Source organism: Theropithecus gelada, chromosome 12 (assembly GCF_003255815.1).
Source record: "Theropithecus gelada isolate Dixy chromosome 12, Tgel_1.0, whole genome shotgun sequence".
Lineage (NCBI taxonomy): Eukaryota > Metazoa > Chordata > Mammalia > Primates > Cercopithecidae > Theropithecus > Theropithecus gelada.
Window position 1 is genome coordinate 38,177,759 of NC_037680.1, and position 12,405 is coordinate 38,190,163.

The following is a 12,405-nucleotide window of genomic DNA, read 5'->3' on the forward strand; positions in this document are numbered from 1 at the left end:
AACTAATAATAAGAATGTTTGTATTAATATAGATCTATTTATATTGACCCTTCATGCTTACATCATAAATTCATTAAGAAACCTGTTAGTCTAGTTTAATTGAAGTGCCTATTTCACTCAGTATGTCTACAACTATGTAAGTAATTGTTTGTATTCTGTCACAACAATCTCTTTTAGCAGGTCAGGTTGTTTCTCCTCAGTCTGCTCCAGCCTGTGTTGAAAATAAAAATGATGTTAGCAGAGAAAACAGCACTGTTGACTTTAGCAAGGTGAGCTTTTCTCCCTCTCATCTAAATAAGTTGCTAAATTACTACTAGAAATTACTACCCATTTTAAGAGGTGTTGACACAATATTTTGCATGCACTTTTTTTGTTTCTTGTCAAAGCTTGATATTGTTACAGATAATGTTAGCATTAAGTCCACATGTAACATTTTGCCTATTCAAAAAAAATAAAAAATAAAAAACCTGAACCTGTGAGTTTTATGCATAGTATTCATATTTCAGCCACTTGGTATAATGTTCTCTCTTCCAATAAAAGGGATAACTGGGCTTCACAGGGAATTTAACAGAAGTTTAATCTATTTTTGTTTGTTTGTTTTTGTTGTTCTTTGTTTGAGACAGTCTCGCTCTGTCACCGAGGCTGGAGTGCAATGGCACAATCTCGACTCACTGCAACCTCTGCCTCCTGGGTTCAAGCGATTCTCATGCCTCAGCCTCCCGAGTAGCTGGGATTACAGGCGTGTGCCACTGTGTCTGGCTAATTTTTGTATTTTTAGTAGAGACGGGGTTTCACCATCTTGGCCAGGCTGGTCTCGAACTCCTGACCTCAGGTGATCCATCTGCCTCAGCCTCTCAAAGTGCTGGGATTACAGGCATGAGCCACCACACCCGGCCAAGTTTAATCTATTGTTTAAAAACTTTGGCTAGTATGTGTTCAAAATCTGTTCAAAATCACTTTTCCTCTATTTGTGGGAAAGCAAATCACAATATAAAACTGAATTGTTAATGTAATCAAGGAAAAGTCATTACTGTAAGGAAATCCTAGAAGGACATAGTAAAACTGAGCAGAATTTTAAATAAAAACATATTAAGAACTGACTGTGTTGAGGGATACATCTAATTGGAGACAACTGAAATGAAATCATTAACTTGAATGTATTCTTAGAAAATGAGTCAATGACGATAATGTGATTTTAATTAGCAAATTTCTGACATTGTATATGTGCCATTGCAAGCTATGGCAAAGTAACAGTTGAGTAGAAAAGAAGAGTTTCTAGCTGGGTATGGTGGTACGTGCCTGTGGTTCCAGCCACTTGGGAGGCTGAGGTGGGAGGATTGCTTGAGCCCAGGAGGCAGAGGCTGCAGTGAACTGAGGTCATGTCACTGCACTCCAGCCTGGGTGATGGAGTGAGACTCCATCTCAAAATAAATAAATAAATAAATAAATAAATAAATAAATAAATAAATACAATGCAAAAGAGAAGTTTCAATACTTGGTGAAAATATGGCAGGTTAACAATTCTCTTTATCTGAGTGGCTGAAATAGAAGTAACTCAGAGTAATATTTTAATAAAGCCCTTAGCACTGGCAATAATTGTAGTAGTGGGAGGAAGTGGGAATGGGTGAAATGGGTGAAAGCAGTAGAGAAAGTAGCCTGAACCAAGGTTCTGAAAAGATTAATAGTGATCAGCTCCTTGGACCTGTTTCAGAATCCCTCTGACAATGCCTAAATAATCTAGATCTAGTTATGTGCATGCTCTCCCTCTGGTGCCTGGCAGAGTCTCCGTGGGAGCATGGTGTACCAGCTTAAGTCTGTTAATTATGCGTGCAGGGACTGGGAGGCCAACAAAAGGGGCATACTAGTCCATGTGGGATGAAACAAAGGCATGAAAAAGGACCTCCACACCAGCAAGAGAGAGAGGTGAGGGCATACTTGGGCTCTATTTCTACAGTGGTTCAAAGCTCATTTCACTGTATGGAGACATGTGATTCAAACATTAAGCCAGTTCAAATGTATTCCATCTGCCACTCTAAGAGCTATCTTTTCAAAGCATTGCATCTTCATTCATCTGCAAGTTGGAAAAAGTTGTCACAAACTGCCATACATTTAATTTCTGATATTCTTAATTTGAAATGATCTTAAAAGCAATAATATAACAAGCTGCATATTTATGTATAAACACATTAACAGCATAAAGAAGGCATATTTAACATCCTCAGAAACAATCATTATAAACCACATAGCTCCTCCTTTCAAATAAATTGTGATTTAACTTTTTAAAAATAATATAACCTTTTTACACTGATTGTATATCTCCATATCATTTTGCTTTTGGTTGTGTGACCTGTCTTTTCAGCCTTCAAGAATTCTTCATCACATATGAAAGAAAATGAAGATTGCCAGTTGTAGGCAGGAGTCTCATCTTCTGGTCCCCCCAAACAGTTAAAACTATGGAAGAGTCAAAAACCGATTTCCTTTCTTTTAATCCTTTTCTTTCTCACCACATTTGTGATCACTGGCCCGTTTCATCTTTTAATAGGCAAGTTAAATTTCTAGAGCCCTCTACTTAGTGTCAACTGCCTTTAGGCCTCAGTCTCTTGTTCATAGCATGGCACACTGGAAAGAATGTGGCTTTTGAGAAAGAGTGTGAGATCTTGAATCCCACCTCTGGCATTATAAACTCTCTGATCTTGGAGAAGTTCTCTAAAGTTCAGCCTTCTCATTTGCAAAGTAGGAAAACTATTTACAATTTCATTGTGAAGATTTAATCAAATAATATATAGAGAGATCCTGGGACAGTGCTCGACTTATAGCAGGTGTTTAATAAAAGGTGGTTACACTTATTATTGTGGCTATTAGTAGTAGTAGAAATAGTAGTGTCAGAAATAAAACACCAGATCATAATTTAATGTTTTGGTCTCCACTGGGTCTTTAGTGCCTTAAATAGTATTTGGTATGTATTTGTTGAATGAATCCTTCAAGATCCAAAGTAATGTAAGCCTGATTTTGAAATTTAAAAAAGACTGAGTAAGATTTTTTACTTTAAAGCCTGAGAAGGCAGAAAAGTAGAGTTTGAAAAGAGCAGTTGTGATCTATCACTATGGAAACAAATTTTAGTGCCAGATTTTGCAGGTGCATGAGTTGATTTTTTTTAGCCTTATGATTTTAGTTTTAGTAGTGAATTTATCAAAATTCACCTAGTTTCCAGGTTAGTTTTCTATTTTAATATTTTAAGTCTTAATATGCAGATTCCAAAACCTCAGCATCTTAATATGCAGATTCCAAACATTTTGAGGTGTTAAGAAAAACAAGGTCTTTATTCCTCTCATATGATTTGATCATATTTATTCCATCTACATTCAACCTACATATTTGTAATCCTTCCAATGTATAGACCTGTCACACTTACTTACTTAAGTAATGATTTAGAAAATAACTGAAATTATCAGGTTTTAGCTTCCCATAATACATTTAAAAAGCAGATGTTTCAAAACACTGTTTGGTTTTGTTTTTCAAGCTGACAGTAGAACGTAGCTATTTTATGTTGATGGTGTTTTCTTTTACTTCAAATGACCCAGAGATGGCTTCACATAATTTTCTACATAGAAATAACTTTCTTCTGCATCTAGCTTTAGTGTATGAAGCATAGTACAAAGAGTTGTATTATTTAATCCTAGAACTGTAGGAAACCTTAGACATCTCCTCATTTAGTCAGCAAGAAAGCTGAATTATAGAGTGATTAAGAGAGCTGCTCAAGATCACTGGCGAGTTAGTGTCAAGACACCATTTCTCCCCAGAGAATCCCTGTGATGTTTCTTGTACTTTCTATAAAGGGCTGAAGGCTTAAACTTTCTCCTTAAATTTCCATCTGTTTTTCCTTTAATTCTTAGTGTGTAGTTTGCCCAGACACTTCCAATTTCACCTTGATCTTCTATCTAATTTCATTCCCTGTTCCCTAGAAATGTAACTGTTTCTCATCCACAGCTTAAGTATCAAAGGCCCAGAAAGAAATCTTTCTGTTATTAACATAAAGATGAGGTCTGGAGAGCCCAGAAGCATGAGTGTAAATACAGACCCAGAAGAGTATAGCTTGATTTCTTCAAGATCCTATCCAGAGGACCAGAAACTTCCAGGATTTCCTTCTTGTCCATTCCAAGTGTTTGTGTTCCACTTGACAATTGTCTTAGGGATGTAGTTCAACCTAGATTCTCTAGACCTGCTTTACGTATTTATAATTTCATAAGAGGTCACAGTCAGGTCTTTAAACATAATATTTTGTTATATTAAAAGTTGCTTAGGGGGCCAAGGGCATGGTGGCTCACACCTGTAATCCCAGCATTTTGGGAGGCCAAGGCAGGAGGATCACCTTAGCTCAAGAGTTCGAGATCAAGCTAGGCAACATAGTGAGACCTCATCTCTACAAAATCTAGAAAAAATCAGCCAGGCATGGTGGCACACCTGTAGTCCCAGCTACTCAGAGGGCTGAACTGGAAGGATCAGGATGGCTTGAGCCAGGAAGTTCAAGGCTGCAGTGAGCTGGGATCGCACCACTGCACTCCACTCTGGATGACACAATGAGACCCTGTCTCAAAAACTTAACCAAACAAAAAAAGATAGTTTGTTTGTCAAATAAGTTTCTTCATGAAGTATATAGTACACAAACACAAAATATAGGGTTGCCCCATAAATAATATAATATATAATTTTACCTAATATAGAATAATATAATTAGATAATACATAATCAATTACTTCCCAAAATATATGATTACTCCAAGAATAATGTAATGAGTATAATACAATGGCTGCCTCAGATATGTGCTATAGAACTATAACTTATTCCATTTGAAGTCAAAAGATGAATTTGCTTATCCTGAAATTAAATTCTGTATATTTTAATGTTTTTTCTAAATAACAGGTATCAATGACATATTAGCTATTTTGTAAGCTTAAAGATCATGTGTAATGACCATATATTTTCTTTTACAAAATTCAACTATTTTAACATACTATGTACTTATTGATTTAATTAAATTTCATCTTTAAACAGTTATTTCTATAATCACCACCTCCCTGAGGCACAGACTTTAGTAGTTAAGACAATGGCATTTGTCAAGCAATAAATGAGTTTATAGAATTTTCAAGGTGGAATTTAAATTTCAGGCATTATCAATATAATTTATATTATCAATTACTAGATTTTTTTTTTTTTTTTTTTTTTTTTGAGACGGAGTCTTGCTCTGTCGCCCAGGCTGGAGTGCAGTGGCCGGATCTCAGCTCACTGCAAGCTCCGCCTCCCGGGTTTACACCATTCTCCTGCCTCAGCCTCCCAAGTAGCTGGGACTACAGGTGCCCGCCACCTCGCCCGGCTAGTTTTTTGTATTTTTTAGTAGAGATGGAGTTTCACCGTATCAGCCAGGATGGTCTCGATCTCCTGACTTTGTGATCTGCCCGCCTCCCAAAGAATTACTAGATTTTTTAAAAAGATGTTTTCTCATTTTAAATTTTGTTTCAGTATATTTATATTGTATCATTGTTCTTTCCATTGAGAGAGAAAACTGTTTATTCTTTTAGTAATAGAAAGGATTATGAAATTTATTATGTTTTCCTCACAGAGCTAACAGTCTATGGGAAATCTTCTATTCCCTCCTTGGGAATTTTTGCATTACAATGAAAATGTAAAGCATTACTAATTTAAAGCATCTTAAATCTGTACATTTCTCCTAGCTAGATAAATACCTACAAAAATACCACAACAAATTGCATGAAATTTAACCTTACTTATTATAGTAAATAAATACTTTTGCTATCTATACATTAAAAGATCAGGTCCACAAAAGCAAAAATATTTGCTATATAATCCAGTGTACATGAATTATGAATTTACAAATGTATATTTGGGAGTACATTTGTAGCTTAAAAACTTTGGATGTATAATATTTGTTATACATTTTTATAGGCAGTTTTGCTTTGTTAAATCATTCTTCCTTTCCTTTAAAATAAAATAATGATTCTATTTAATATTTTTGATGGAGTACTGTAGGATATTTTTATATTTAATCCTTGTGAAAGAATACATGCTTCATATACTAGGTTATATATTTTGTGGTATTCTTATTCTTTGGAAAGATTAATTAGTTGTAAAACTTCCAAATAGCTGTACTATGATCTTGATTTCAGAAAGAAACATATTTAATGTAGTCACTAAAGTACTACCATGGATTTTTTCATTTTAAATTTTTGAGAAAAATATTCTCAAATCATTAAACCTGCAGAAGAACTATCTAGGCTAAAAAAATCTTCTCAGCCTCCTCATATTTGCCAGAGCTCATTCCTCTCTCTCTCGGCTATTCTCACTTTGATCTTTGGCCCTCATTTCATTAATATCAGAGCATAAGATCAATTACTAGAGCAGATAAATTCTTATTCCCCTAAAAACAGAGCTTCATAAAAAGTAACTCAAGTGAATTAGAAACAAGACATAGATCTTGTACAATTTACATTAAAGTCACTGCTTGTCTTTCACTGAGGCCCTGTACATAAAATTGATACTTATTGTTAAGGATATTTTGCATTCATTTTTTAGACTTCAGCCTTTATTTTTAGCATTTCTTCTTGTTAATGATCACTTTTGCTTTGTGTACATTCATTTCAATCACAAACATTTCATGTCAGAAATTCAACTATAGCTCTTCAGTAACTCCAAATGTTAATATTTTATTCTGATTTTTTCTACTGTGTCATATCTAAATTCTCAGATGAAAAACCAATATTGAAGAATTACCAGGCCAAATATAGAATGTGAAGAATATAGAACAACTAGAAAACAGAAGAAGGTTAAAGTCATAATTTATACTGTAAAGAGAAACATGATTATATTTCTTTTGACATAAGCATATTTGAGTATTAATTAAAATATATTATGTACAAAAATTAGGTAATATAGTATAAAAATATTAAATCTGTTGGCAAATGCTAATTAAATTACGGTTAAAGAATAGTTATTTAACTGAACTCACATACTTTTCCCTGTCTAAAATTTCAAGATTGTTGAGACTGGAGAAACTTTGTTTAAAAATAATAAGTAGAAGAACTAGAGTACTCATCTTATTGATGACAAGTTAAAATAATCCACAAGTAAAGAAAAAAGGTTATTATAGAAAAAGGGCAAATGAGATGTTTAACTGTGGGTATTTATTTAAACTATATTTATTCATGGATTACTATATGTGAAGCACTGTGCAAGAATATGATTTACCAGATTTCTCCAATTTTGATTTATCATATTTACCTGGTGATGCTTGCAGGTTGATCTGCACTTTATGAAAAAGATTCCTCCAGGTGCTGAAGCATCAAACATCTTAGTGGGAGAACTGGAGTTCTTGGATCGAACTGTAGTTGCGTTTGTCAGGTTGTCTCCAGCTGTATTGCTTCAAGGACTGGCTGAAGTCCCAATCCCAACCAGGTAAAAAGTATAAAAGTGTCTTTTGTATTTTTCTTAAACTATCTTTTTGTGGAAAGAAAATGAGTATTCAAGGTAATTTTCTGTTAGGGTTTTGACTAGAAACTAATGTGAAATCCACAAAACTACTATTAATTTTTGTTTGTGGAGGAGGGGAAAAGTGCTTTAAAAATTATTCTATTATTTCCTCCCTTCTCTCAAGCTTCTGTTTCATTTTAGGCATATTCCTCATCTCAAGGTACCTTGAAGCCATATGAATTCTTTTTTTTTTTTTTACATTTTTGGTAAAAGAAGTGGTAACATGTTAGCTTTTTCTCAAAGGTTGCATTAAATTGTCTGCTAAAGAAAGAAAGGATCCTGTGCATGAGTGTGGTCAAATTCAGAAATAGCAAAGTTACTAAGGTTTGCTTACACTTGAATAAGAAGGCCTTCAAAATGCATGTAAGTGCCATCGTTAGGATAGTATCAAATATATGTTTCAATCCTAGGCATAGTGGGCTTCCCACACACAGGGTCTGTAGAATCACTGGTAGAAGTATTATCACAGTGTGGTTGAATCAGAGTTAAAAGTACAAATTTAATTTGATGATCGGAACTTGTTTCTCATTTAACAATAAAATAACAACTTAGGGATAATACAAACTGAATTATGCTGTTTCTCATTTTTTAGAATAAGGCTATCCATTACTAAAACTGTAAAAAAAGAAAAAAAGAAAGGAAGGAAAAACAGAATATCGACTTTAGCACATTAGGTTCCAAGCAATTTACCCAGGAGCCTTGTTTTCTTCCATACTCCTACCATCAGTGTGATTCCAAAAGGCAGATAGCCTTTTACTCTAGTCCTTTCCTGCAGCAAAACATATCTATTTAGGGCCCCGTTCCCATATGGCTGGTGCCCTTTGTTTGATGCTACAGCTATCTCAAAAGCTGTTAGTGTGCCTCCTCTTCCAAACGTTGAATGCCTTAGCCAAGTTACTTGATGAAAAGTTCAAGTACTGTATCAACTGTAGAATATATGTCCTCTGTGGATCTTTGGCCTTAACTCAAAATATAGCAGATTACATAACTCCCTGCTTTGATTATGGATAAAATATTCTACAACTATGGAATACACAGCCAGGAGAGGCCTCATTTTGTAAGAACTCAGCTGACTGGAATGGGATTCAGTGTTTAAGTACCTATGTCTGACTATGGTTTGGGGGAGGAATCTAGTTACTGTTCAGATTATAGAAAGAAGTCTATATTTATCCTGTTTGAGGGTTATTGAGATTTCTGATACACATCAACTTTTATGTACAAAGGGAAAGGATAAACTGAGCACATTAAAGTGGCATCTGACTATGTGATTCAGGTTATATATTTTCTATGGACAACCTGTAACCTATCCAAGGTTTCTGGGAGTCTGGGATTCATATGTAAGATGTTAAACTTGTTAATTGTAGAGTTACTATTATAGCAGTTGAAAATTTCTTTTCAGTCTGCCAAGCAGTGCCTTTGTGTTCCACCACTTAGGAAGGTGTCTGGTGAACTATGAGCAAATGATGGCTATTTATGACAATGATAGTTCTTGTATTTAAAAAGAAGGAAAAGAAAAATTCCCACAAGTAGAAAAAAGCCGTGATGGGGTTATATACCCTTATTTGAAAACTGTCGGGTTTAAGTGACCTTATTTCACACTGAGATAGCAAAATATGTGTAGAGAACAATGGAGAAAAAAATTAGGGCCACTGTAGAGCAACTGTATGAGAAGAGATTTAAAGACAAGACTATTTAGTTAGGGAAGGTGAAAAATAGAAGAAGATTAGTTGGACAAACAGAATAAAGAAAGCCATTCAGGGTTTCTAATTATCCTTTTTTGGGGAGGACAAAAGGGCATCCTGTTAATACAATGGCAACACACAGTAGAAATGTCAGAAAATAATCTTTTAGAACTTTAAAAATAGCCCATGGAATGGAAACCTGAAAAATAGCAAGATGTACATAGGTTAGGAAGTTTCTTAAAAAACTATTATAGTTGATAAAGCACCTGCCACCAAATTAAACCATTCCTGTTTTTAATGTCAACTGGACATTTCTACATAGTAGAAATTGGCTTGGGTTCAGTTGTCACTGACACACACACAAAAATATTGTCACATCCTCTAAAATTGTGTAATATTTGCCTCATGTAAAAACATGTACAATCTCTAAAGATTATACCTATATGAGGAGTAGAATTATAGTAACTATTTTAGTACACTTTGTAAAGCCATTAGTCTTCATACTTAATAGCATAAACCATTTAACAAATTAACACCATAGAATGATATGGCAGAATATAGGGCATTCTTTAATTTTCACAATTTCCCAGAAGGATTGACCTTCTCAGAGACAGAACAATCACCAGTCTGCTAAAGTTAGAGTATCTATTGATTTCTTTAAAAGCACCACTTGTGATGATGAATTTGCCAAATGTTCGACCTAATTTAGATGGAATATTATAGTGCAGACACTATTTTTATTCCTCAGCATTACAAATAATAGATCATTAACTCCCCATTTTCTTCTACCTGGCTGATCTTTGATTCCTGACAATAATTTTTTATAATGAAAATTGCACATACACCTACTGTTTTTTGACTCTATATTTTCTCTGTTTTGCTACTGTGTTACCTTTGCCCCCTTTGAACTGTTCGCCATTTTGCATACAAGTGAGTTTTCTTCCTTCCTATTTAGAAAGGTCTAATCAGATTTTACTTTTCACACTTTCCTTCTTTAAGGATCGTAGAATCCTTAAAATTCCCAATAGCAACTGCACATACTGTACAGATAACTAAACGGAGAAACACTGTGATTAAAAATCAATCAAAAAAACAGAAAACCATGCATTCCCATTGCTTGAGGATCTTAAGCATAAGAGTCAATCATGGTAAAATTTTTCAAAATAATAATGAACTATGAAAAACTATGAAAGTATTTGACATCATAATCTCCATTTGCAGTAATTCCTTTGAGATGAGTGATTCTGTATTACTAAAATTATTTTTATATTTCTACCTTAAAACATTTTTTTCTTCTTAATTACAGATTTTTGTTCATTCTTCTGGGACCCCTGGGAAAGGGTCAACAGTACCATGAGATTGGCAGATCAATTGCAACCCTAATGACAGATGAGGTATTTATTCAAGTTCATTGGGAACATTTTCCCCCACTAGGTATACCTAAAACTTTTGGAGGTCCTCTTTCAAAGACAGTTTGTTGTGAATCAGATTTCTCTGTATTGAATCCCATTCTCCCATGTCTCCACTATAAAATCTCCTTTAAAAAAATGTTTTCCAAAGGGATAATAAATTAACACCCATGAATATAATATTTTAAAACTTCATAGTGTAAAGAAATTTTTTCAGTGACACTTAGAATATATTATTAATATTCCCTTTATGGTATATGTGCTGCCAAAGTAAGCACCATTGTTAATATCCTTGGAAATCTTGTTTTGAGTAAATAATTTCAAAGTCTAAAGAAAGAACAATAGCAGTTTATCTGAATAGTATACGTGACCCCAAAATGCATGCAACATCTGTCAACTCTCTACAGTTGCCTAAATATAGATATTTTTAACCTGGGAGTTTGGGAACTATTAGAGAAGCTGTAGATAGATTTCAAGGGGTTTGTGATTTCTGTGATAGAGCATGTAAATTTTTCTATGTAAAAAATTTGTCTGTAGATTTTTGGGACTGGAAAAAGCTTTCATCAGCTTTTCAAACAGGTGTATGTCTCAAAAGTAGATCTTTAAAGTAAGAACATAAAAGATGCATCATACCACTATTTTCCTTGACTTAGATTCTCCAACCCATTATGGAAATTTGTTGTTATTGTTAATGGGAAGAGCAGATGCAGTAGATCACAGAAGGGGCATTAAATCAAAATTTAGTTGTAAATGAACAAATGGGATTATATACATCTAGATTTCATCTAAATAATTTAATAATGTTTTCATTGAAATACATGGCTGCAGATATTTGAAAATTCTGTAAAAAGAGCCAATTAGTATTATATATTACTTTTTCTATGTTTACAATAGCTAAAATTTGAACTTGTTTAGGGGGTTCAATATTATAAATTCTTCAATCTGTCCAAATTATGTTTTACAGTGTTATATGAATTAGTTTTTGATATTTACACATAGGAAAGCAAAAGCTAGAAGAAAAACATTTTGTTCCCTCAGTTTTTAAAAGGAACCAACTTAATGAGTGTATTAGTTTACAATGACTGCCATAAGAAACTACCACAAATTGGGTGGCTTAAAATGACAGTAGTTTGTTTTCTCATATTTTTGAGGCTAGAAGTCTGAAGTCAAGGTGTCAGCAGAGCCACACTCCCTTCGAAGTCTCTAGGGGAGGATCCTTCCTTGTCTCTTCCATATTCTGGTGGCTCTTGGTCTTCCCTGGCTTGTGGCAACAGACCTTTGTTCTCTGTCTCCATCTTCACATGGCTTTCTCTCAGTTATCTCTGTGTGTCTTCTTATTTTCTGTTATGAAGACAGACATTTATTTGTCATTTGATTTCGGGCCCATCCTAAATACATCCAAATCGTTGAATTTAGGGCCCATCCTAATTCAGAATAATTTCATCTTGAGATACTTACCTTAATTACATCTCCAAAATCTTTATTTCAAATAAGGCCACATTCTGAGGCTCCAGGTTGATGTATATTTTGGGAGGAAATTATCCAATCCACTATAATGAATAACGTATTCTATTTGGAAAATTTGCAAAAATACAGGAGAATGAAAAAAATAGGTTAATGAGGGCCATACACCTGATTTAACAGAACTCTCTCTGAGAAAACACTCACAGTATAAAAGCTCTTAGTATTTCCATATTGATTTGTATTAGTATTCTACAATTTAAGTATTATCACTTTCACATACATTTGTTTAATATTTTATTATATTTCAG

The 12,405-nt window shown here is 34.0% G+C and overlaps 1 protein-coding gene across 15 annotated transcripts in view; it reads left to right on the forward strand.

Moving 5' to 3' along the window:
* The window catches only part of SLC4A10 (solute carrier family 4 member 10), a 381,685-nt gene that overhangs the window by 264,662 nt on the left and 104,618 nt on the right, over nt 1-12,405 (forward strand). For 7 of the 15 annotated variants that reach the window (XM_025404373.1, XM_025404370.1, XM_025404381.1 and 4 more), the window contains 3 exons: nt 178-269; nt 7,310-7,467; nt 10,531-10,618. In XM_025404373.1, coding sequence (XP_025260158.1) covers nt 178-269; nt 7,310-7,467; nt 10,531-10,618 — 338 coding nt within the window. Of the gene's footprint in view, nt 1-177; nt 270-1,833; nt 1,924-7,309; nt 7,468-10,530; nt 10,619-12,405 lie in introns of all 15 variants that reach the window. The other 8 variants (XM_025404367.1, XM_025404368.1, XM_025404366.1 and 5 more) reach the window with 3 other exon arrangements.